Genomic DNA, 27,550 nt, shown 5'->3' on the forward strand with positions numbered 1-27,550 from the left:
CATCATGTGATGTGGTTAGTTAATAGATCAGATTACTACATCATGTGATGTGGTTAGTTAATAGATCATCAGATTACTACATCATGTGGTGTGGTTAGTTAATAGATCAGATTACTATATCATGTGATGTGGTTAGTTAATAGATCAGATTACTACATCATGTGGTGTGGTTAGTTAATAGATCAGATTACTACATCATGTGATGTGGTTAGTTAATAGATCAGATTACTACATCATGTGGTGTGGTTAGTTAATAGATCAGATTACTACATCATGTGATGTGGTTAGTTAATAGATCAGATTACTACATCATGTGGTGTGGTTAGTTAATAGATCAGATTACTATATCATGTGATGTGGTTAGTTAATAGATCAGATTACTACATCATGTGATGTGGTTAGTTAATAGATCAGATTACTATATCATGTGATGTGGTTAGTTAATAGATCAGATTACTACATCATGTGATGTGGTTAGTTAATAGATCAGATTACTACATCATGTGATGTGGTTAGTTAATAGATCAGATTACTACATCATGTGATGTGGTTAGTTAATAGATCAGATTACTACATCATGTGATGTGGTTAGTTAATAGATCAGATTACTACATCATGTGATGTGGTTAGTTAATAGATCATCAGATTACTATATCATGTGGTGTGGTTAGTTAATAGATCAGATTACTACATCATGTGGTGTGGTTAGTTAATAGATCAGATTACTATGTGATGTGGTTAGTTAATAGATCATCAGATTACTACATCATGTGATGTGGTTAGTTAATAGATCAGATTACTACATCATGTGATGTGGTTAGATAATAGATCAGATTACTATATCATGTGGTGTGGTTAGTTAATAGATCAGATTACTACATCATGTGGTGTGGTTAGTTAATAGATCATCAGATTACTATATCATGTGGTGTGGTTAGTTAATAGATCAGATTACTACATCATGTGATGTGGTTAGTTAATAGATCAGATTACTACATCATGTGATGTGGTTAGTTAATAGATCAGATTACTACATCATGTGATGTGGTTAGTTAATAGATCAGATTACTACATCATGTGATGTGGTTAGTTAATAGATCATCAGATTACTATATCATGTGGTGTGGTTAGTTAATAGATCAGATTACTACATCATGTGGTGTGGTTAGTTAATAGATCAGATTACTATGTGATGTGGTTAGTTAATAGATCAGATTACTATGTGATGTGGTTAGTTAATAGATCATCAGATTACTACATCATGTGGTGTGGTTAGTTAATAGATCAGATTACTATGTGATGTGGTTAGTTAATAGATCATCAGATTACTATATCATGTGATGTGGTTAGTTAATAGATCAGATTACTATGTGAGGTGATTAGTTAATAGATCAGATTACTATGTGATGTGATGTGGTTAGTTAATAGATCAGATTACTATGTGATGTGGTTAGTTAATAGATCAGATTACTATGTGAGGTGATTAGTTAATAGATCAGATTACTATGTGATGTGATGTGGTTAGTTAATAGATCAGATTACTATGTGATGTGGTTAGTTAATAGATCAGATTACTATGTGATGTGGTTAGTTAATAGATCATCAGATTACTACATCATGTGGTGTGGTTAGTTAATAGATCAGATTACTATGTGATGTGGTTAGTTAATAGATCATCAGATTACTATATCATGTGATGTGGTTAGTTAATAGATCAGATTACTACATCATGTGATGTGGTTAGTTAATAGATCAGATTACTACATCATGTGGTGTGGTTAGTTAATAGATCAGATTACTACATCATGTGGTGTGGTTAGTTAATAGATCAGATTACTACATCATGTGGTGTGGTTAGTTAATAGATCAGATTACTACATCATGTGATGTGGTTAGATAATAGATCAGATTACTATATCATGTGATGTGGTTAGTTAATAGATCAGATTACTATATCATGTGATGTGGTTAGTTAATAGATCAGATTACTATATCATGTGGTGTGGTTAGTTAATAGATCATCAGATTACTACATCATGTGGTGTGGTTAGTTAATAGATCAGATTACTACATCATGTGATGTGGTTAGTTAATAGATCATCAGATTACTACATCATGTGATGTGGTTAGTTAATAGATCAGATTACTACATCATGTGATGTGGTTAGTTAATAGATCAGATTACTACATCATGTGGTGTGGTTAGTTAATAGATCAGATTACTACATCATGTGGTGTGGTTAGTTAATAGATCATCAGATTACTACATCATGTGGTGTGGTTAGTTAATAGATCAGATTACTACATCATGTGGTGTGGTTAGTTAATAGATCATCAGATTACTACATCATGTGGTGTGGTTAGTTAATAGATCATCAGATTACTACATCATGTGGTGTGGTTAGTTAATAGATCAGATTACTACATCATGTGGTGTGGTTAGTTAATAGATCAGATTACTACATCATGTGATGTGGTTAGTTAATAGATCATCAGATTACTACATCATGTGGTGTGGTTAGTTAATAGATCAGATTACTACATCATGTGGTGTGGTTAGTTAATAGATCAGATTACTACATCATGTGGTGTGGTTAGCTGATATGTTTTAAATACATCAGATTACTACATCATGTGATGTGGTTAGCTGATATGTTAAATATCCATCCAGGTGTTGTGAGATCTGCAGGCATCTGCAATGTTGTTAGACTGGAAATGCGGCCTTTGACTCAGTCGCTCAGCCAGAAATACTGTGCGTGTTTATGGACAGGGGGACAGAGACAGGGGACAGGGACAAGGGGAAATGAGACAGGGGACAGGGGGACAGAGACAGGGGACAGGGGGAAATGACAGAGGGACAGGAGACAGGTTTCTCCAGAGTGGTTGAGTGGAGGCCCAGGGAGTACAGGAGACATGGCCAGGGTTTCCACCCAATTAGAAGGGGACTTACTCTGGACTGATAAGGAGGGAGTAGAGGGGGACAGAGACTAGGAACAGGGACAGGTTTTTCCAGAATGGCTGAAGAGAGGGGACGGGAGGTAGAGGCGGAGATATAGTCATGATCTCTACCCCAACAAAAAGGGACTTACTCTGGCCTGATGAGGAGGGAGTAGAAGGGACGCCCAGTACAGATTGGACAGGGGACAGGTTTCTCAAGAGTGGTTGAGGAGAGACCCAGGACGCAGGGGACAGGTTCACCAGAGTGGTTCAGGAGAGACCCAGGAGACAGAGGACAGGAGACAGGTTTCTCCAGAGTGGTTCAGGAAAGGCCCAGGAGACAGAGGAAAGGAGACAGGTTTCTCCAGAGTGGTTCAGGAGAGACCCAGGAGACAGAGGACAGGAGACAGGTTTCTCCAGAGTGGTTGAGGAGAGGCCCAGGAGACAGAGGACAGGAAACAGGTTTCTCCAGAGTGGTTGAGGAGAGACCCAGGAGACAGTGGACAGGAGACAGGTTTCTCCAGAGTGGTTGAGGAAAGACCCAGGAGACAGAGGACAGGAGACAGGTTTCTCCAGAGTGGTTGAGGAAAGACCCAGGAGACAGAGGACAGGAGACAGGTTTCTCCAGAGTGGTTGTGGAAAGACCCAGGAGACAGAGGACAGGAGACAGGTTTCTCCAGAGTGGTTGAGGAAAGACCCAGGAGACAGAGGACAGGAGACAGGTTTCTCCAGAGTGGTTCAGGAGAGGCCCAGGAGACAGTGGACAGGTTCCTCCAGAGAGGCTGAGGAGAGGCAGGACACAGGTTTCTCCAGAGTGGTTGAGGAGAGGCAGGACACAGGTTTCTCCAGAGTGGTTGAGGAGAGGCAGGACACAGGTTTCTCCAGAGTGGTTGAGGGGAGACCCAGGAGACAGTGGACAGGTTTCTCCAGAGTGGTTGAGGAGAGGCAGGACACAGGTTTCTCCAGAGTGGTTGAGGAGAGGCAGGACACAGGTTTCTCCAGAGTGGTTGAGGAGAGACCCAGGAAACAGGTTTCTCCATAGTGGTTGAGGAGAGACCCAGGAGACAGTGGACAGGGGGACAGGTTTCTCCGGAGTGGTTGAGGAGAGACCCAGGAGACAGTGGACAGGGGGACAGGTTTCTCCGGAGTGGTTGAGGAGATACCCAGGAGACAGTGGACAGGAGACAGGTTTCTCCAGAGTGGTTGAGGAGAGACCCAGGAAACAGTGGACAGGGGGACAGGTTTCTCCGGAGTGGTTGAGGAGAGACCCAGGAGACAGTGGACAGGGGGACAGGTTTCTCCGGAGTGGTTGAGGGGAGACACAGGAGACAGTGGACAGGGGGACAGGTTTCTCCGGAGTGGTTGAGGGGAGACACAGGAGACAGTGGACAGGGGGACTGGTTTCTCCGGAGTGGTTGAGGGGAGACACAGGAGACAGTGGACAGGGGGACTGGTTTCTCCGGAGTAGTTGAGGAGAGACCCAGTGGGACACTGGCTGGGGTACGAGGGGGGGGGGGGCATAGCCAGGGGACTTACTCTGTCCTGAAGAGGAGGGAGTCTGCCTGGGCTCAGACGACTGAGTTGAACGACCCTTAGAGCTCCACACACTACCCACCAAGTTCCCAAAACAGAGGACTGGCAGAGAGGACAGGTGTGTGTGTAGGGGGTGGGGGGGGGTTAACATGAATTTCAAATGTAGAAAATAATTCCATTCACAGAAACGAAAAGATAACAGGTAAGTGTGTTTAATAATAAATGTATATGGAGTCTCAATCATCAGGAGGAAGAAGAGGAAGAGGGAAGGAGAAGAAAGAGGAGGAGGAGGAAGAGGAGAAGGTAGCTGAAGGTCAGAGTGAAAAGAGAGGTTTGAAAGACAGATGGAAGGAGAGAGAGGGCGACAGCCAGACAAAGATAGAGAGAGACAGAAAGACGAAGAGAGAGAGAGAGAAGGGGACAGAGATAAAGATAGAGAGAGAAGGGGACAGACAGACAAAGATAGAGAGAGACAGAAAGACGAAGAGAGAGAGAGAGAAGGGGACAGAGATAAAGATAGAGAGAGAAGGGGACAGACAGACAAAGATCGAGAGAGACAGAAAGACGAAGAGAGAGAGAGAGAAGGGAACAGAGATAAAGATAGAGAGAGAAGGGGACAGACAGACAAAGATAGAGAGAGACAGAAAGACGAAGAGAGAGAGAGAGAAGGGGACAGAGATAAAGATAAAGAGAGAAGGGGACAGACAGACAAAGATTGAGAGACAGACAGACAGACAAAGATAGAGAGAGACAGAAAGACGAAGAGAGAGAGAGAAGGGGACAGAGAAAGATAGAGAGAGAAGGGGACAGACAGACAAAGATCGAGAGACAGAAAGACACAAAGATAGAGAGAGACAGAAAGATGAAGAGAGAGAGAGAAGGGGACAGACAAGTGTCTCTACCTTTGACATCCTCGTCCTCGATGGTGGTGTTGGTGCTCTCTATAGACTCCTGGGAGAAAGAACGTATAGATTGATCTATAGCCTGGTGTACACGGAGTATCAGATCGTATAGATTGATCTATAGCCTGGTGTACACCGAGTATCAGAACGTATAGATTGATCTATAGCCTGGTGTACACTGAGTATCAGAACGTATAGATTGATCTATAGCCTGGTGTACACTGAGTATCAGAACGTATAGATTGATCTATAGCCTGGTGTACACTGAGTATCAGAACGTATAGATTGATCTATAGCCTGGTGTACACCGAGTATCAGAATGTATAGATTGATCTATAGCCTGGTGTACACCGAGTATCAGATTTGGGCTACCTGTGTAAACGCTGCCTAATACTTAAATCAGATCTCGTTTTGTCAGCTATCTACCTTTTTAATAAAGGGGCAATCTGCGTTTTCTACATAAAACATTTTTTGTAACTTTTAAATGAATGATATACACTGAGTGTACAAAACATTAGGAACACCTTCCTGATATTGAGTTGCACCTCCCCCTTTTGTCCTCAGAACATCCTGGACTCTACAAGGTGTCGAAAGCATTCCACGGTGATGCTGACCCATGTTGACTCAAACGCACAGTTGTGTCAAAGTTGGCTGGATGTCCTTTGGGGGTGGTGGACCATTCTTGATACACACGGGAAACTGTTGAGTGTGGAAAAACCCAGCAGCGTTGCAGTTCTTGACACAAACCGGTGCGCCTTGGCACCTACTACCATTCCCCATTTGTCTTGCCCATTCATCCTCTGAATGGCTCGCACACAATCCATGTTTCAATTGTCTCAAGGCTTAAAAATCCTTCTTTAACTTGTCCCCTCCCCTTCGTCTACACTGATTGAAGTGGATTTAACAACTGACATCAATAAGGGATCATAGCTTTCACCTTGATTCACCGGGTCAGTCTATGTCATGGGAAAGAGCATGTTTTGTACACTCAGTGTGTAATGGTCGTTTATTAGGATCCCCATTATCTGTTTCTATAGCAGCAGCTACTCTTCCTGGGGTTTATTAGGATCATTATCTGTTTTTATAGCAGCAGCAACACTTCCTGGGGTTTATTAGGATCATTATCTGTTTCTATAGCAGCAGCTACTCTTCCTGGGGTTTATTAGGATCATTATCTGTTTCTATAGCAGCAGCTACTCTTCCTGGGGTCCACACAGAACATGAAATAATACAGAACATTAATAGACCAGAACAGCTCAAGGACAGAATTACATACATTTAATATAAAGTATAGAAATGTGTACGCACAAAAAAATTACACACAAACACACACTCTGTCAGTGCTGTACCTTCTTCCCATCTATTGGGTTGTGGATCACTGTGGTCTGGGGTTCCTAGGGAGAGAGATGAAACAATACAAACAGAATAGATAGAGACAGCAGTGGGGGAGGAGGAGGTGGAGATGGAGGTGGAGGAGGATGTAGAGGAGGACGTGGAGGAGGAGGTAGAGGTGGAGGTAGAGCAGGAGGTTGAGGTGGAGGAGGAGGTAGAGCAGGAGGTTGAGGTGGAGGAGGAGGAGGAGGTGGAGGAGGAGGAGGAGGTGGTAGAGGAGGTGGAGGAGGAGGTGTAGGTGGTGGAGGAGGTGGAGCAGGAGGTGGAGGTAGAGGAGGAGGTGGAGGAGGAGGTGGAGGAGGAGGTAGAGTTAGAGCAGGAGGTAGAGTAGGAGGAGGAGGTGGAGGAGGAGGTAGAGGAAGAGGTGGAGTTAGAGCAGGATGTGGAGGAGGAGGAGGAGGTAGAGTTAGAGCAGGAGGTTTAGGAGGAGGAGGAGGACGTGGAGGAGGAGGAGGTGGAGGTAGAACAGGAGGTTGAGGTGGAGGAGGTGGAAGAGGAGGAGGTAGAGGAGGAGGTAGAGTTAGAGCAGGAGGTTGAGGAGGAGGAGGAGGTGGAGCAGGAGGTTGAGATGGAGGAGGAGGTAGAGAAGGAGGTTGAGGTGGAGGAGGAGGTAGAGCAGGAGGTTGAGGTGGAGGAGGAGGAGGTAGAGCAGGAGGTTGAGGTGGAGGAGGAGGTGGAGGAGGAGGTAGAGAAGGTAGAGGAGGAGGTAGAGTTAGAGCAGGAGGTTGAGGAGGAGGAGGAGGTGGAGCAGGACGTGGAGGAGGAGGAGAAGGAGGTGGAGGTAGAGCAGGAGGTTCAGGTGGAGGAGGAGGTAGAGCAGGAGGTTGAGGTGGAGGAGGAGGATGTAGAGCAGGAGGTTGAGGTGGAGGAGGAGGTGGAGGAGGAGGTAGAGGAGGAGGTAGAGGAGGAGGAGGAGGTGGAGGAGGAGGTGGAGGAGGAGGTAGAGGAGGAGGTAGAGGAGGAGGTAGAGTTAGAGCAGGAGGTTGAGGAGGAGGAGGAGGTGGAGCAGGACGTGGAGGAGGAGGAGAAGGAGGTGGAGGTAGAGCAGGAGGTTCAGGTGGAGGAGGAGGTAGAGCAGGAGGTTGAGGTGGTGGAGGAGGAGGTAGAGCAGGAGGTTGAGGTGGAGGAGGAGGAGGTAGAGCAGGAGGTTGAGGTTGAGGAGGTGGTGGAGGAGGAGGAGGAGGTGGAGCAGGAGGTAGAGGTAGAGGAGGAGGTGGAGGAGGAGGTAGAGTAGGTTGAGGAGGAGGTAGAGGTGGGGGTGGAGGAGGAGGTAGAGGAGGAGGTAGAGGAGGGGGTGGAGGAGGAGGTAGAGGAGAAGGTGGAGGAGGAGGATGAGGTAGAGGAGAAGGTGGAAGAGGAGGAGGAGGTAGAGGAGTGTGACTCTGTGTGTGTGTGTGTGTGTGTGTGTGTGTGTGTGTGTGTGTGTGTGTGTGTGTGTGTGACTGTACCAAGTCTTAGCAGGACGGATGCTATCCTCGGCTGTAATCACTGAGACAGATTACACACTGTCATCAGTGTGTGTGTGTATGTGTGGTGTGTGTGTGTGTTTGTGTGTTTGTGTGTGTGTGTGCATGTATAACTGTGTATGTGTGTGTCATCATGGGAACAAAGGCATGTTGAGATGTTGAGGTCATGCAGGGCATCAGTCATGTGACCAACACAGCCAGCGAATCAGCACACACCATGCACAAGTTGCAACCAATCAGACCATCACTACCAGATTAAGGAGCCAGCATCCTTTGGCCCTTCAGCTGAAAGGAAGGAAGGAAACAATGGAGAGAGGGAAGGAAGGAAGGAAGGAAGGAAGGAAGGAAGAGAGAGAGGGAAGGAAGGAAACAATGGAGAGAGGGAAGAAGGAAGGAAGGAAGAGAGGGAGGGAGGGAGGGAGGGAGGGAGGGAGGGAGGGAGGGAGGGAGGGAGGGAGGGAGGGAGGGAGGGAGGGAGGGAGGGAGGGAGGGAGGGAGGGAGGGAGGGAGGGAGGGAGGGAGGGAGGGAATATCTGTCTCATTGTTCAATCTGTGGTAAAATCCTACCGCAAGGTCAACACAGGGAGAAAGAGGGGAGTAGTAAAGGGGGGTATGGAGGAGGATGAAGGGGGGGATGAGAGGAGGGTGTAGTATGTACCAGTGATGAGGAGGGAGTAGAGGGAGGTATGGAGGGTGTAGTATGTACCAGTGATGAGGAGGGAGTAGAGGGAGGTATGGAGGGTGTAGTATGTACCAGTGATGAGGAGGGAGTAGAGGGAGGTATGGAGGGTGTAGTATGTACCAGTGATGAGGAGGGAGTAGAGGGAGGTATGGAGGGTGTATTATGTACCAGTGATGAGGAGGGAGGTATGGAGGGTGTAGTATGTACCAGTGATGAGGAGGGAGTAGAGGGAGGTATGGAGGGTGTAGTATGTACCAGTGATGAGGAGGGAGTAGAGGGAGGTCTGGAGGATGTAGTATGTACCAGTGATGAGGAGGGAGTAGAGGGAGGTATGGAGGGTGTAGTATGTGCCAGTGATGAGGAGGGAGTAGAGGGAGGTATGGAGGGTTTAGTATGTACCAGTGATGAGGAGGGAGGTATGGAGGGTGTAGTATGTACCAGTGATGAGGAGGGAGTAGAGGGAGGTATGGAGGGTTTAGTATGTACCAGTGATGAGGAGGGAGGTATGGAGGGTGTAGTATGTGCCAGTGATGAGGAGGGAGTAGAGGGAGGTATGGAGGATGTAGTATGTACCAGTGATGAGGAGGGAGGTATGGAGGGCGTAGTGTGTACCAGTGATGAGGAGGGAGTAGAGGGAGGTATTGAGGGTGTAGTATGTACCAGTGATGAGGAGGGAGTAGAGGGAGGTATGGAGGGTGTAGTATGTACCAGTGATGGGGAGGGAGTAGAGGGAGGTATGGAGGGTGTAGTATGTACCAGTGAGGAGGAGGGGGTAGAGGGAGGTATGGAGGGTGTAGTATGTACCAGTGATGAGGAGGGAGTAGGGGGAGGTATGGAGGGTGTAGTATGTACCAGTGATGAGGAGGGAGGTATGGAGGGTGTAGTATGTACCAGTGATGAGGAGGGAGTAGAGGGAGGTATGGAGGGTGTAGTATGTACCAGTGATGTAGAGGGAGGTATGGAGGGCGTAGTATGTACCAGTGATGAGGAGGGAGTAGAGGGAGGTATGGAGGGTGTAGTATGTACCAGTGATGAGGAGGGAGTAGAGGGAGGTATGGAGGGTGTATTATGTACCAGTGATGAGGAGGGAGTAGAGGGAGGTATGGAGGGCGTAGTATGTACCAGTGATGAGGAGGGAGTAGAGGGAGGAAAGGAGGGCGTAGTATGTACCAGTGATGAGGAGGTAGTAGAGGGAGGTATGGAGGGTGTAGTGTGTACCAGTGATGAGGAGGGAGGTATTGAGGGCGTAGTATGTACCAGTGCTGGGGTTAAGCTGGTGTCTTTAGGACTGGTCACTGTGTTGGCTTTAGGACTGGTCACTGTGTTGGCTTTGTTGTTCGCCTGTAAAAGCAAGTAGTGTAGAGGGAACATCACACATCACATCACATCACAAACCTGACCTGACCTGACCTGGGTCAACTTTCATTTAGCTTATAGCCTTACCTGTACAATGGAACCAACAGACATACAGTCCCCTCATTTTTTTATAGTGTATATAGATCCTACAGGGTTCAACAGACAGGACTATCTATACCAGAGTACTGAGATGGACTGACATAGGACTATCTATACCAGAGTACTGACACAGGAGTATCTATACCAGAGTACTGAGATGGCAGAACTTAGTGACTACAGGAAACCAGAGACAAAACTACAGGAAATGGGAGGAGAGGTTAACAGGTTATCAGTGGTTACAGAAAAAAACACAGGGCCAATCAGCACCCTACTCTCTATGTTACATTACAAAACACAGGACCAATCAGCACCCTACTCTCTATGTTACATTACAACACACAGGGCCAATCAACACCCTACTCTCTATGTTACATTACAACACACAGGGCCAATCAGCATCCTACTCTCTATGTTACATTACAACACACAGGGCCAATCAGCATCCTACTCTCTATGTTACATTACAACACACAGGGCCAATCAGCAACTTACTCTCTATGTTACATTACAAAACACATGACCAATCAGCACCCTACTCTCTATGTTACATTACAACACACAGGGCCAATCAGCATCCTACTCTCTATGTTACATTACAAAACACAGGACCAATCAGCACCTTACTCTCTATGTTAGTGCACTGCTTTCTGCAGAGGGCCAATCAGCAACTTACTCTCTATGTTACATCACAACACACTGGGCCAATCAGCACCTTACTGTCTATGTTAGTGCACTGCTTTCTGCAGAGGGCTCTGACCAAAGGTAGTGTACAACGTAGGGAACCATTTGGAACGCTGCCCCAGAAACTCACCTTGACGGCGTCAGCCTTCTTGTTCAGCAGACTCTTGACTGCTGAAGGAAGGAAGGAAGGAAGGAAGAGAGAGAGAGAGAGAGAGAGAGAGAGAGAGAGAGAGAGAGAGAGAGAGAGAGAGAGAGAGAGAGAGAGAGAGAGAGAGAGAGAGAGAGAGAGAGAGAGAGAGAGAGAGAGAGAGAGAGAGAGAGAGAGAGAGAGAGAGAGAGAGAGAGAGAGAGAGAGAGAGAGAGAGAGAGAGAGAGAGAGAGAGAGAGAGAGAGTGAGAGAGAGAGAGAGGAAGGTTAACACCAGTGTTTCTCACAGAGACAGAAAAGCCTCTATAGTGCAACAGGGCTGTGTTCAAGAGGAAACGTTTTGAAACAACGTTTTGAAACAACAACTAAATGGTTGAATCTGTCAAACGACAGAGACACGTTTCCTTGTGTTTCAAAACGTTTCAAATATACAGTGATAAAAAAGTCATGGTATTAAAGTCATGGTATTAAAGTCATGGTATTAAAGTCATGGTATTAAAGTCATGGTATTAAAGTCATGGTATAAAAGTCATGGTATTAAAGTCATGGTAATAAAGTCATGGTATTAATGTCATGGTATTAAAGTCATGGTATAAAAGTCATGGTATAAAAGTCATGGTATTAAAGTCATGGTATTAAAGTCATGGTATAAAAGTCATGGTATTAAAGTAATGGTATAAAAGTCATGGTATTAAAGTCATGGTATTAAAGTCATGGTATTAAAGTCATGGTATTAATGTCATGGTATTAAAGTCAGTATTAAAGTCATGGTATTAAAGTCATGGTATTAAAGTCATGGTATTAAAGTCATGGTATTAAAGTCATGATATTAAGTCATGGTATTAAGTCATGGTATTAAATCATTGCATGCATCTGCATCGTCATGCTACAACATATTCTACATATAGTATATACTACATGAAGTATTATGTGGATGTACTATATTCACTATTCATAATATACTGTATATATACTGTATATATACTATATGAAGTATTCTGTGGATGTACTATATTCACTATTCATAATATACTGCATATATACTGTATATATACTACATGAAGTATTCTGTGAATGTACTATATTCACTATTCATAATATACTGCATATATACTGTATATATAGTATTCTGTGGATGTGAATGTACTATATTCACTATTCATAATATACTGCATATATACTGTATATATACTATATGAAGTATTCTGTGAATGTACTATATTCACTATTCATAATATACTGCATATATACTGTATATATACTACATGAAGTATTATGTGGATGTACTATATTCACTATTCATAATATACTGCATATATACTGCATATATACTGTATATATAGTATTCTGTGGATGTGAATGTACTATATTCACTATTCATAATATACTGCATATATACTGTATATATACTATATGAAGTATTCTGTGAATGTACTATATTCACTATTCATAATATACTGCATATATACTGTATATATACTACATGAAGTATTATGTGGATGTACTATATTCACTATTCATAATATACTGCATATATACTGTATATATACTATATGAAGTATTCTGTGAATGTACTATATTCACTATTCATAATATACTGCATATATACTGTATATATACTACATGAAGTATTCTGTGGATGTACTATATTCACTATTCATAATATACTGCATATATACTGTATATATACTACATGAAGTATTATGTGGATGTACTATATTCACTATTCATAATATACTGCATATATACTGTATATATACCACATGAAGTATTCTGTGGATGTACTATATTCACTATTCATAATATACTGCATATATACTGTATATATACTACATGAAGTATTATGTGGATGTACTATATTCACTATTCATAATATACTGCATATATACTGTATATATAGTATTCTGTGGATGTGAATGTACTGTATTCACAACATCCTGTTTATATACGGTGCATTAGGAAAGTATTCAGACCCCTTCACTTTTTTCCATATTTTGTTGGGTTACAGCCTCATTCTAAAATCCTCAGCAATCTGCACACAATACCCCATAATGGCAAAGTGAAAATAGGTTTTTAGAAATGTTTGCAAATGTATTAAAAATTATAAACAGATGCCGTATTTACATAAGTATTCAGACCCTTTGACTCTAAATTGAGTTCAGGTGCATCCTGTTTTCGTTGATCATCCTTGAGATGTTTCTACAACTTGATTGGAGTCCACCTGTGGTAAATTCAATTGATTCGACATGATTTGGAAAGGCACACACCTGTCTATATAAAATCCCAGAGTTGACAGAGCAAAAACAAAGCCATGAGGTCTGAAGGAATTGTCCGTAGAGCTCCGAGACAGGATTGTGTCGAGGCACAGATCTGGAGAAGGGTACCAAAACATTTCTGCAGCATTGAATGACCCCAAGAACGCAGTGGCCTCTTGAGTAAACTGAGCAATCGGCGGAGAAGGGCCTTGATCAGGGAAGTGACCAAGAACCCGATGGTCACTCTGACAGAGCTCCCATCTCTGTGGAGATGGGAGAACCTTCCAGAAGGACAACCATCTCTGCAGCTCTCCACCAATCAGGCCTTTATGGTAGAGTGGCCAGACGGAAGCCACTCCTCATTAAAAGGCACATGACAGCCCGCTTGGAGTTTGCCAAAAGGCACCAAAAGGATTCTCAGACCACATGAGAAACAAGATTTCAGTTGTTTTTTTAACATACGTTTTTGCTTTGTTATTATGGGGTATTGTGTGTAGATTGATAAACAACAATTAAATCAATTTTAGAATAAGGCTGTAACGTAACAAAATGTGGATAAAGTCAAGGGATCTCCATACTTCCCAATGCAATGTGTATATATATATATATATATATATATATACTACATTCACTAATGTACTATTATAAAATCAAGATGTTTTAAAAGGGATTTTTACACTACTGAGTCGAACCAAACCAAGCTGTACTGAGCCGGCCTGGTTACGCATCCTCCATAGTTACTGTAACCGTGCCGACAAGAGACAATGAGACAAGAAAATATCAGAGCCAGCACAGTTTGGTTGGGATCGGCCCGATATTGTGTGAAAGGGGTAGAAGAGTACCGACAAAGGGTGTGACATGAGGCCCTGACCACTGATTGGCTGACTGAGAGGAAGTGACATGAAACACTGGCCACTGATTGGCTGACGGAGAGGAAGTGAGTTCTTACCTCGAGGGTACCACATCCCAAACAAAGGATGTAAAGAAATAAAAAAAACAATTAAAAAGAAGAAAATTATTAATTGTAAAGTAAAAATAAAATCAGATTATTTAATCCTAAAGAAAAACATGAATCAAAATAACTGCAAAACAGACAGATATTGGTAGTAAAGTGAAATTACTTTTGGAGTTTTACACACATAGAGAGAGAGAGAGACAGTGAGGGAGAGAGAGAGAGAGAGAGAGAGAGAGAGAGACAGACAGAGAGAGAGAGACAGAGAAACAGAGAGAAAGAGAGAAAGAGAGACAGAGAGAGGACAGAGGGAGAGAGAGACAGAGCGAGAGACAGAGAGAAAGAGAGAGACAGAGACAGAGAGAGAGAGACAGAGAAACAGAGAGAAAGAGAGAAAGAGAGACAGTGAGGGAGAGAGAGAGAGAGAGAGAGAGAGAGAGAGAGACAGACAGAGAGAGAGAGACAGAGAAACAGAGAGAAAGAGAGAAAGAGAGACAGAGAGAGGACAGAGGGAGAGAGAGAGACAGAGAGAGAGGACAAAGAGAGAGAGACAGTGAGAAAGAGAGACAGAGGGAGAGAACAGAGAGAGAGCAAAGGACAGAGAGAGAGACAGAGACAGAGAGACAGAGAGGGAGAGAGAGACAGAGCGAGAGACAGAGAGAAAGAGAGAGGACAAAGAGAGAGAGAGAGCGAGAAAGCGAGACAGAGAGAGAGACAGTGAGAAAGAGAGACAGAGGGAGAGAACAGAGAGAGAGCAATGAACAGAGAGAGAGACAGAGAGAGAGACAGAGGGAGAGAACAGAGAGAGAGAGAGACAGCGAGAAAGAGAGAGCGACAGAGGGAGAGAACAGAGAGAGAGCAATGGACAGAGAGAGAGACAGAGGGAGAGAACAGAGAGAGAGAGTGAAGGACAGAGAGAGAGAGTGAAGGACAGAGAGAGAGGGAGAAGGACGTACCTGAGAAGTTTTTTGTTACCAGCAGAGTGGTCAAAATGGCTCCCTGAAAGAGTGGAGGGGACAGAAAGAAAGGAGGGAAGGATGGAGAGCAGAAAAGAGGAGGGGAGGAAAGAGCAGAAAGATGAGGGGAGGAGAGAGCAGAAAGAGGAGGGGAGGAGAGAGCAGAAAAGAGCAAGGGAGGAGAGAGCAGAAAAGAGGAGGGGAAGAGAGAGCAATTCACTAATTAAAGATTTTTAGAAAAGAGAAATGCTAATAAAAAGAGAGAAGAAGAACAGCAGTGGTAGTATAGTCTCTACTGAAAGGCTGATCATTTCACCAGAAAACAGCAGTGGTACTATAGTCTCTACTGACGGGCTGATCATTTCACCAGCAGTGGTACTATAGTCTCTACTGAAGGGCTGATCATTTCACCAGACAACAGCAGTGGTACTATAGTCTCTACTGAAGGGCTGATCATTTCACCAGACAACAGCAGTGGTAGTATAGTCTCTACTGAAGGGCTGATCATTTCACCAGACAACAGCAGTGGTACTATAGTCTCTACTGAAGGGCTGATCATTTCACCAGACAACAGCAGTGGTACTATAGTCTCTACTGAAGGGCTGATCATTTCAACAGCAGTGTTACTATAGTCTCTACTGAAGGGCTGATCATTTCAACAGCAGTGGTAGTATAGTCTCTACTGAAGGGCTGATCATTTCACCAGACAACAGCAGTGGTACTATAGTCTCTACAGACGTGCTGATCATTTCACCAGACAACAGCAGTGGTTGTATAGTCTCTACTGAAGGGCTGATCATTTCACCAGACAACAGCAGTGGTAGTATAGTCTCTACTGAAGGGCTGATCATTTCACCAGACAACAGCAGTGGTAGTATAGTCTCTACTGAAGGGCTGATCATTTCACCAGACAACAGCGGGGTAGTATAGTCTCTACTGAAGGGCTGATCATTTCAACAGCAGTGGTACTATAGTCTCTACTGAAGGGCTGATCATTTCACCAGACAACAGCAGTGGTAGTATAGTCTCTACTGAAGGGCTGATCATTTCAACAGCAGTGGTACTATAGTCTCTGCTGAAGGGCTGATCATTTCACCAGACAACAGCAGTGGTAGTATAGTCTCTACTGAAGGGCCACCAGACAACAGCAGTGGTACTATAGTCTCTACTGAAGGGCTGATCATTTCAACAACAGTGGTACTATAGTCTCTACTGAAGGGCTGATCATTTCACCAGACAACAGCAGTGGTAGTATAGTCTCTACTGAAGGGCTGATCATTTCACCAGACAACAGCAGTGGTACTATAGTCTCTACTGAAGGGCTGATCATTTCAACAGCAGTGGTAGTATAGTCTCTACTGACGGGCTGATCATTTCAACAACAGTGGTACTATAGTCTCTACTGAAGGGCTGATCATTTCACCAGACAACAGCAGTGGTAGTATAGTCTCTACTGAAGGGCTGATCATTTCACCAGACAACAGCAGTGGTACTATAGTCTCTACTGAAGGGCTGATCATTTCAACAGCAGTGGTAGTATAGTCTCTACTGACGGGCTGATCATTTCAAACAGCAGTGGTACTATAGTCTCTACTGACGGGCTGATCATTTCAAACAGCAGTGGTAGTATAGTCTCTAATGAAGGGCTGATCATTTCACCAGACAACAGCAGTGGTAGTATAGTCTCTACTGAAGGGCTGATCATTTCACCAGACAACAGCAGTGGTACTATAGTCTCTACTGAAGGGCTGATCATTTCACCAGCAGTGGTACTATAGTCTCTACTGAAAGGCTGATCATTTCACCAGACAACAGCAGTGGTACTATAGTCTCTACTGACGGGCTGATCATTTCACCAGACAACAGCAGTGGTAGTATAGTCTCTACTGAAGGGCTGATCATTTCACCAGACAACAGCAGTGGTAGTATAGTCTCTACTGAAGGGCTGATCATTTCACCAGACAACAGCAGTGGTACTATAGTCTCTACTGAAGGGCTGATCATTTCAAAGCAGGTGGAAAAGGGGGTGAGAAAGAGAAGGGTGTGTGCTTGGCTACATCCCAAAGGGTGCCCTAGTCCCTATAAAAGGGTGTGTGCTTGGCTACATCCCAAAGGGTGCCCTCTTCCCTATAAAAGGGTGTGTGCTTGGCTACGTCCCAAAGGGTGCCCTCTTCCCTATAAAAGGGTGTGTGCTTGGCTACGTCCCAAAGGGTGCCCTCTTCCCTATAAAAGGGTGTGTGCTTGGCTACGTCCCAAAGGGTGCCCTCTTCCCTATAAAAGGGTGTGTGCTTGGCTACGTCCCAAAGGGTGCCCTCTTCCCTATAAAAGGGTGTGTGCTTGGCTACATCCCAAAGGGTGCCCTCTTCCCTATAAAAGGGTGTGTGCTTGGCTACGTCCCAAAGGGTGCCCTAGTCCCTATAAAAGGGTGTGTGCTTGGCTACATCCCAAAGGGTGCCCTCTTCCCTATAAAAGGGTGTGTGCTTGGCTACGTCCCAAAGGGTGCCCTAGTCCCTATAAAAGGTTGTGTACTTGGCTACGTCCCAAAGGGTGCCCTAGTCCCTATAAAAGGTTGTGTACTTGGCTACGTCCCAAAGGGTGCCCTCTTCCCTATAAAAGGGTGTGTGCTTGGCTACGTCCCAAAGGGTGCCCTATTCCCTATAAAAGGGTGTGTGCTTGGCCACGTCCCAAAGGGTGCCCTAGTCCCTATAAAAGGTTGTGTACTTGGCTACGTCCCAAAGGGTGCCCTAGTCCCTATAAAAGGTTGTGTACTTGGCTACATCCCAAAGGGTGCCCTAGTCCCTATAAAAGGGTGTGTACTTGGCTACGTCCCAAAGGGTGCCCTAGTCCCTATAAAAGGGTGTGTGCTTGGCTACGTCCCAAAGGGTGCCCTAGTCCCTATAAAAGGTTGTGTACTTGGCTACATCCCAAAGGGTGCCCTAGTCCCTATAAAAGGGTGTGTGCTTGGCTACGTCCCAAAGGGTGCCCTAGTCCCTATAAAAGGTTGTGTACTTATACTTATTACTACCTATAGGGAATAGGGTATAAGGAATAGGGAATAGGGTATAAGGAATAGGGAATAGGGTATAAGGAATAGGGAATAGGGTATAAGGAATAGGGAATAGGGTATAAGGAATAAGGAATAGGGTATAAGGAATAAGGAATAGGGTACAAGGTATAGGGAATAGGGTATAAGGAATAGGGTATACGGAATAGGGAATAGGGAATAGGTTATAGGGTATAAGGAATAAGGAATAGGGTACAAGGTATAGGGAATAGGGTATAAGGAATAGGGTATACGGAATAGGGAATAGGGAATAGGTTATAGGGTATAAGGAATAGGGAATAGGGAATAGGGTATAAGGAATAGGGAATAGGGAATAGGGTATAAGGAATAGGGAATAGGGAATAGGGAATAGGGTATAAGGAATAGGGAATAGGGAATAGGGTATAAGGAATAGGGAATATGGATTAGGGTATAGGGTATAAGGAATAGGGAATAGGGAATAGGGAATAGGGAATAGGGAATAGGGAATAGGGAATAGGGTATAAGGAATAGGGAATAGGGTATAAGGAATAAGGAATAGGGTACAAGGTATAGGGAATAGGGTATAAGGAATAGGGTATACGGAATAGGGAATAGGGAATAGGTTATAGGGTATAAGGAATAAGGAATAGGGTACAAGGTATAGGGAATAGGGTATAAGGAATAGGGTATACGGAATAGGGAATAGGGAATAGGTTATAGGGTATAAGGAATAGGGAATAGGGAATAGGGTATAAGGAATAGGGAATAGGGTATAAGGAATAGGGAATAGGGAATAGGGTATAAGGAATAGGGAATAGGGAATAGGGTATAAGGAATAGGGAATATGGAATAGGGTATAGGGTATAAGGAATAGGGAATAGGGAATAGGGTATAAGGAATAGGGAATAGGGAATAGGGTATAAGGAATAGGGAATAGGGTATAAGGAATAGGGAATAGGGAATAGGGTATAGGGAATAGGGAATAGGGAATAGGGAATAGGGAATAGGGTATAAGGAATAGGGAATAAGGAATAGGGAATAGGGAATAGGGGATAAGGAATAGGGAATAGGGAATAGGGAATAGGGTATAAGGAATAGGGAATAGGGTATAAGGAATAAGGAATAGGGTACAAGGTATAGGGAATAGGGTATAAGGAATAGGGTATACGGAATAGGGAATAGGTTATAGGGTATAAGGAATAGGGAATAGGGAATAAGGAATAGGGAATAGGGAATAGGGTATAAGGAATAGGGAATAGGGAATAGGGAATAGGGAATAGGGTATAAGGAATAGGGAATAGGGAATAGGGTATAAGGAATAGGGAATAGGGTATAGGGTATAAGGAATAGGGAATAGGGAATAGGGAATAGGGTATAAGGAATAGGGAATAGGGTATAGGGTATAAGGAATAGGGAATAGGGAATAGGGAATAGGGTATAAGGAATATGGAATAGGGAATAGGGTATAGGGTATAAGGATTAGGGAATAGGGAATAGGGAATAGGGTATAAGGAATAGGGAATAGGGAATATGGAATAGGGTATAGGGTATAAGGAATAAGGAATAGGGTACAAGGTATAGGGAATAGGGTATAAGGAATATGGAATAGGGCATAGGTTATAGGGTATAAGGAATAGGGAATAGGGAATAGGGTATAGGGTATAGGGTATAAGGAATAGGGAATAGGTTATAGGGTATAAGGAATAGGGAATAGGGAATAGGGAATAGGGTATAAGGATTAGGGAATAGGGAATATGGAATAGGGTATAGGGTATAAGGAATAAGGAATAGGGTGCAAGGTATAGGGAATAGGGTACAAGGTATAGGGAATAGAGTATAGGGTACAGGGAATATGGAATAGGGTATAGGGTATAAGGAATAGGGAATAGGGTACAAGGTATAGGGAATAGAGTATAGGGTACAGGGAATAGGGTATAGGGTATAAGGAATAGGGTATAAGGTATAGGGAATAGAGTATAGGGTACAAGGAATAGGGTATAGGGTATAAGGAATAGGGTATAAGGTATAGGGAATAAAGTATAGGGTACAGGAAATAGGGTATAGGAAATATGGAATAGGGTATAGGGAATAGGGTATAGGGAATAGAGCTCTGGGTATACAGTAGTGCATAGTATAGGGAATAGGGTATAGGGAACAGGAAATAGGGTATAGGGAATAGGGTATAGAGCTCTGGGTAGACAGTAGTGCATGGTATAGGGAATAGGGTATAAGGAATATGGTATTGGGAACAGGGAATAGGGTATAGAGTTCTGGGTAGACAGTAGTACATTGTATAGGGAATAGGGTATAGGGAATAAGGAATAGGGTATATGGAATAGGGTATAGGGTATAGGGTATAGAGCTCTGGGTAGGCAATAGTACATGGTATAGGGTATAGAGATCTGGTTAGACACGGTATAGGGGGAATAGGGTATAGAGCTCTGTGTAGACAGTAGTACATGGTATAGGGAATAGGGTATAGGGAATAGGGTATAGGGTATATGGAATAGGGTATAGGGTATAGGGTATAGAGCTCTGGGAAGGCAATAGTACATGGTATAGGGTATAGAGATCTGGTTAGACACGGTATAGGGGGAATAGGGTATAGAGCTCTGTGTAGACAGTAGTACATGGTATAGGGAATAGGGTATAGGGAATAGGGTATAGGGTATAGAGCTCTGGGTAGGCAATAGTACATGGTATAGGGAATAGGGTATAGGGAATAAGGAATAGGGAATAGAGATCTGGTTAGACACGGTATAGGGAATAGGGTATAGAGCTCTGGGTAGACAGTAGTACATGGTATAGGGAATAGGGAATAGAGTATAGGGAATAGGGTATAGGGAGAGACACATCCCTTGAGTCTCTGAATAGAACAGAGGACAGTGAAAGAGTTAGTGTTACCTTGAGTTTTCTCCTGGCGTTGAACTTCTTCAGACACTCCACAGTCTCCTGTCTGTGCATCATGGAAGCTACAGTGGACCGTTGCTGCAGACAGAGAACGTCATGTTTACTGTTCATTTTATATTGTTGTTTTTTCTCACTTTTGTATATTATCTACTTCCACTTGCTTTGGGAAATGTTAACACATGTTTCCCATGCCAATAAAGCCCCTTGAATGTAGTTGAATTGAGAGAGAATGTTATTTTATACAGGGGATTCCATTGAGACCTCGGATCTCATTTCCAATGGTGCCGTGAGGACAACAATTCCAATAATCAATATGATCAATACAAGAAACAATACAAATATTTAAACTACAAGATACAGTAACAGACACAGATACATTAAATTACATTTAATCAAAACAATTACACATCTTATTAGGGGTTTAAACTGTCATAGTGGTACCGGGGAACCCAAATCTCAGTGATCTCATTCATCATTAGGGGTTTAAACTGCCCTAGTGGTCCCGGGGAACCCAAATCTCAGTGAACTCATTCATCATTAGGGGTTTAAACTGCCCTAGTGGTCCCGGGGAACCCAGACGAGGAGAGCTCATTCATCATTAGGGGTTTAAACTGCCCTAGTGGTCCCGGGGAACCCAGACGAGGAGAGCTCATTCATCATTAGGGGTTTAAACTGCCCTAGTGGTACCGGGGAACCCAAATCTCAGTGATCTCATTCATCATTAGGGGTTTAAACTGCCCTAGTGGTCCCGGGGAACCCAAATCTCAGTGAACTCATTCATCATTAGGATTTTAAACTGCCCTAGTGGTACCGGGGAACCCAGACGAGGAGAGCTCATTCATCATTAGGGGTTTAAACTGCCCTAGTGGTACCGGGGAACCCAGAAGAGGAGAGCTCATTCATCATTAGGGGTTTAAACTGCCCTAGTGGTACCGGGGAACCCAGACGAGGAGATCTCATTCATCATTAGGGGTTTAAACTGCCCTAGTGGTACCGGGGAACCCAAATCTCAGTGATCTCATTCATCATTAGGGGTTTAAACTGCCCTAGTGGTACCGGGGAACCCAAATCTCAGTGAACTCATTCATCATTAGGGGTTTAAACTGCCCTAGTGGTACCGGGGAACCCAAATCTCAGTGAACTCATTCATCATTAGGGGGTTTAAACTGCCCTAGTGGTACCGGGGAACCCAAATCTCAGTGATCTCATTCATCATTAGGGGTTTAAACTGCCCTAGTGGTACCGGGGAACCCAAATCTCAGTGATCTCATTCATCATTAGGGGTTTAAACTGCCCTAGTGGTACCGGGGAACCCAAATCTCAGTGAACTCATTCATCATTAGGGGGTTTAAACTGCCCTAGTGGTACCGGGGAATCCAAATCTCAGTGAACTCATTCATCATTAGGGGGTTTAAACTGCCCTAGTGGTACCGGGGAACCCAAATCTCAGTGATCTCATTCATCATTAGGGGTTTAAACTGCCCTAGTGGTACCGGGGAACCCAAATCTCAGTGATCTCATTCATCATTAGGGGTTTAAACTGCCCTAGTGGTACCGGGGAACCCAAATCTCAGTGAACTCATTCATCATTAGGGGTTTAAACTGCCCTAGTGGTACCGGGGAACCCAAATCTCAGTGAACTCATTCATCATTAGGGGTTTAAACTGCCCTAGTGGTACCGGGGAACCCAGACGAGGAGAGCTGATTCATCATTAGGGGTTTAAACTGCCCTAGTGGTACCGGGGAACCCAAATCTCAGTGATCTCATTCATCATTAGGGGTTTAAACTGCCCTAGTGGTCCCGGGGAACCCAAATCTCAGTGAACTCATTCATCATTAGGATTTTAAACTGCCCTAGTGGTACCGGGGAACCCAGACGAGGAGAGCTCATTCATCATTAGGGGTTTAAACTGCCCTAGTGGTACCGGGGAACCCAGAAGAGGAGAGCTCATTCATCATTAGGGGTTTAAACTGCCCTAGTGGTACCGGGGAACCCAGACGAGGAGATCTCATTCATCATTAGGGGTTTAAACTGCCCTAGTGGTACCGGGGAACCCAAATCTCAGTGATCTCATTCATCATTAGGGGTTTAAACTGCCCTAGTGGTACCGGGGAACCCAAATCTCAGTGAACTCATTCATCATTAGGGGTTTAAACTGCCCTAGTGGTACCGGGGAACCCAAATCTCAGTGATCTCATTCATCATTAGGGGTTTAAACTGCCCTAGTGGTACCGGGGAACCCAAATCTCAGTGATCTCATTCATCATTAGGGGTTTAAACTGCCCTAGTGGTACCGGGGAACCCAAATCTCAGTGATCTCATTCATCATTAGGGGTTTAAACTGCCCTAGTGGTACCGGGGAACCCAAATCTCAGTGAACTCATTCATCATTAGGGGGTTTAAACTGCCCTAGTGGTACCGGGGAATCCAAATCTCAGTGAACTCATTCATCATTAGGGGGTTTAAACTGCCCTAGTGGTACCGGGGAACCCAAATCTCAGTGATCTCATTCATCATTAGGGGTTTAAACTGCCCTAGTGGTACCGGGGAACCCAAATCTCAGTGATCTCATTCATCATTAGGGGTTTAAACTGCCCTAGTGGTACCGGGGAACCCAAATCTCAGTGAACTCATTCATCATTAGGGGTTTAAACTGCCCTAGTGGTACCGGGGAACCCAAATCTCAGTGAACTCATTCATCATTAGGGGTTTAAACTGCCCTAGTGGTACCGGGGAACCCAGACGAGGAGAGCTCATTCATCATTAGGGGTTTAAACTGCCCTAGTGGTACCGGGGAACCCAAATCTCAGTGATCTCATTCATCATTAGGGGTTTAAACTGCCCTAGTGGTACCGGGGAACCCAAATCTCAGTGATCTCATTCATCTTATTAGGGGTTTAAACTGCCCTAGTGGTCCCGGGGAACCCAGACGAGGAGAGCTCATTCATCATTAGGGGTTTAAACTGCCCTAGTGGTACCGGGGAACCCAAATCTCAGTGATCTCATTCATCATTAGGGGTTTAAACTGCCCTAGTGGTACCGGGGAACCCAAATCTCAGTGATCTCATTCATCATTAGGGGTTTAAACTGCCCTAGTGGTCCCGGGGAACCCAAATCTCAGTGATCTCATTCATCATTAGGGGTTTAAACTGCCCTAGTGGTCCCGGGGAACCCAAATCTCAGTGATCTCATTCATCATTAGGGGTTTAAACTGCCCTAGTGGTACCGGGGAACTCAAATCTCAGTGAACTCATTCATCATTAGGGGTTTAAACTGCCCTAGTGGTACCGGGGAACCCAGACGAGGAGAGCTCATTCATCATTAGGGGTTTAAACTGCCCTAGTGGTACCGGGGAACCCAAATCTCAGTGAACTCATTCATCATTAGGGGTTTAAACTGCCCTCGTTGTACCGGGGAACCCAAATCTCAGTGATCTTATTCATCATTAGGGGGTTTAAACTGCCCTCGTGGTACCGGGGAATCCAAATCTCAGTGAACTCATTCATCATTAGGGGTTTAAACTGCCCTAGTGGTACCGGGGAATCCAAATCTCAGTGAACTCATTCATCATTAGGGGGTTTAAACTGCCCTAGTGGTCCCGGGGAACCCAAATCTCAGTGATCTCATTCATCATTAGGGGTTTAAACTGCGCTAGTGGTACCGGGGAATCCAAATCTCAGTGAACTCATTCATCATTAGGGGTTTAAACTGCCCTAGTGGTACCGGGGAACCCAAATCTCAGTGAACTCATTCATCATTAGGGGTTTAAACTGCCCTAGTGGTCCCGGGGAACCCAAATCTCAGTGAACTCATTCATCATTAGGGGTTTAAACTGCCCTATTGGTCCCAGGGAACCCAAATCTCAGTGAACTCATTCATCATTAGGGTTTTAAACTGCCCTAGTGGTACCGGGGAACCCAAATCTCAGTGAATTCATTCATCATTAGGGGTTTAAACTGCCCTAGTCGTACCGGGGAACCCAAATCTCAGTGAACTCATTCATCATTAGGGGTTTAAACTGCCCAAGTGGTACCGGGGAACCCAAATCTCAGTGATCTCATTCATCATTAGGGGTTTAAACTGCCCAAGTGGTACCGGGGAATCCAAATCTCAGTGAACTCATTCATCATTAGGGTTTTAAACTGCCCTAGTGGTACCGGGGAACCCAAATCTCAGTGATCTCATTCATCATTAGGGGTTTAAACTGCCCTAGTGGTCCCGGGGAACCCAAATCTCAGTGATCTCATTCATCATTAGGGGTTTAAACTGCCCTAGTGGTCCCGGGGAACCCAGACGAAGAGAGCTCAAACTAAAAAGAGGAATTACCTTTAACTTAGTGGAGACAAGAGGGACCTCAAGAGTTAACCAACACTTATATTGGTTTACTTCAACTGGGAAGTTTGAAAACAAAGTGGGAGTAATGAAGACATCTACGGGACTTTACTGAGGGACCAGACAACCTTCTGATTCAGGATGTAGTGATGACTAATGAAGAGATCTACGGGACTTTACAGAGGGACCAGACAACCTTCTGATTCAGGATGTAGTGATGAGTAATGAAGAGATCTACGGGACTTTACTGAGGGACCAGACAACCTTCTGATTCAGGATTTAGTGATGACTAATGAAGAGATCTACGGGACTTTACTGAGGGACCAGACAACGTTCTGATTCAGGACCAGACAACCTTCTGATTCAGGATGTAGTGATGAGTAATGGAGAGATCTACGGGACTTTACTGAGGGACCAGACAACGTTCTGATTCAGGACCAGACAACCTTCTGATTCAGGATGTAGTGATGAGTAATGGAGAGATCTACGGGACTTTACTGAGGGACCAGACAACGTTCTGATTCAGGATGTAGTGATGACTAATGAAGAGATCTACGGGACTTTACTGAGGGACCAGACAACGTTCTGATTCAGGACCAGACAACCTTCTGATTCAGGATGTAATGAAGAGATCTACGGGACTTTACTGAGGGACCAGACAACCTTCTGATTCAGGATGTAGTGAAGAGATCTACGGGACTTTACAGAGGGACCAGACAACCTTCTGATTCAGGATGTAGTGATGACTAATGAAGAGATCTACGGGACTTTACAGAGGGACCAGACAACCTTCTGATTCAGGATGTAGTGATGACTAATGAAGAGATCTACGGGACTTTACTGAGGGACCAGACAACCTTCTGATTCAGGACCAGACAACCTTCTGATTCAGGATGTAGTGATGAGTAATGAAGAGATCTACGGGACTTTACTGAGGGACCAGACAACCTTCTGATTCAGGATGTAGTGACGAGTAATGAAGAGATCTACGGGACTTTACTGAGGGACCAGACAACCTTCTGATTCAGGATGTAGTGATGACTAATGAAGAGATCTACGGGACTTTACAGAGGGACCAGACAACCTTCTGATTCAGGATGTAGTGATGACTAATGAAGAGATCTACGGGACTTTACTGAGGGACCAGACAACCTTCTGATTCAGGATGTAATGAAGAGATCTACGGGACTTTAATGAGGGACCAGACAACCTTCTGATTCAGGATGTAATGAAGAGATCTACGGGACTTTACCGAGGGACCAGACAACCTTCTGATTCAGGATGTAGTGATGACTAATGAAGAGATCTACGGGACTTTACTGAGGGACCAGACAACCTTCTGATTCAGGATGTAGTGACGAGTAATGAAGAGATCTACGGGACTTTACTGAGGGACCAGACAACCTTCTGATTCAGGACCAGACAACCTTCTGATTCAGGATGTAGTGACGAGTAATGAAGAGATCTACGGGACTTTACAGAGGGACCAGACAACCTTCTGATTCAGGATGTAGTGATGACTAATGAAGAGATCTACGGGACTTTACAGAGGGACCAGACAACCTTCTGATTCAGGATGTAGTGATGACTAATGAAGAGATCTACGGGACTTTACAGAGGGACCAGACAACCTTCTGATTCAGGATGTAGTGATGACTAATGAAGAGATCTACGGGACTTTACTGAGGGACCAGACAACCTTCTGATTCAGGATGTAATGAAGAGATCTACGGGACTTTAATGAGGGACCAGACAACCTTCTGATTCAGGATGTAATGAAGAGATCTACGGGACTTTACCGAGGGACCAGACAACCTTCTGATTCAGGATGTAGTGATGACTAATGAAGAGATCTACGGGACTTTACTGAGGGACCAGACAACCTTCTGATTCAGGATGTAATGAAGAGATCTACGGGACTTTA

At 44.3% G+C, this 27,550-nt stretch overlaps 1 protein-coding gene across 8 annotated transcripts in view; it reads right to left on the minus strand.

Annotated features, from left to right (window-relative positions):
- LOC110512934 (calcium/calmodulin-dependent protein kinase type II delta chain) overlaps positions 1 to 27,550 on the minus strand; it is an 87,929-nt gene that overhangs the window by 11,577 nt on the left and 48,802 nt on the right. For 5 of the 8 annotated variants that reach the window (XM_036934343.1, XM_036934340.1, XM_036934346.1 and 2 more), the window contains 7 exons: positions 21,288 to 21,371; positions 15,359 to 15,401; positions 11,179 to 11,219; positions 10,170 to 10,253; positions 6,722 to 6,766; positions 5,373 to 5,421; positions 4,474 to 4,572 (listed from right to left, as the gene is read on the minus strand). In XM_036934343.1, coding sequence (XP_036790238.1) covers positions 4,474 to 4,572; positions 5,373 to 5,421; positions 6,722 to 6,766; positions 10,170 to 10,253; positions 11,179 to 11,219; positions 15,359 to 15,401; positions 21,288 to 21,371 — 445 coding nt within the window. The remainder of the gene's footprint in view (positions 1 to 4,473; positions 4,573 to 5,372; positions 5,422 to 6,721; positions 6,767 to 10,169; positions 10,254 to 11,178; positions 11,220 to 15,358; positions 15,402 to 21,287; positions 21,372 to 27,550) is intronic. The other 3 variants (XM_036934342.1, XM_036934344.1, XM_036934345.1) reach the window with 3 other exon arrangements.

The sequence above is a fragment of the Oncorhynchus mykiss genome, chromosome 10 (assembly GCF_013265735.2).
Source record: "Oncorhynchus mykiss isolate Arlee chromosome 10, USDA_OmykA_1.1, whole genome shotgun sequence".
NCBI classification, from domain to species: domain Eukaryota; kingdom Metazoa; phylum Chordata; class Actinopteri; order Salmoniformes; family Salmonidae; genus Oncorhynchus; species Oncorhynchus mykiss.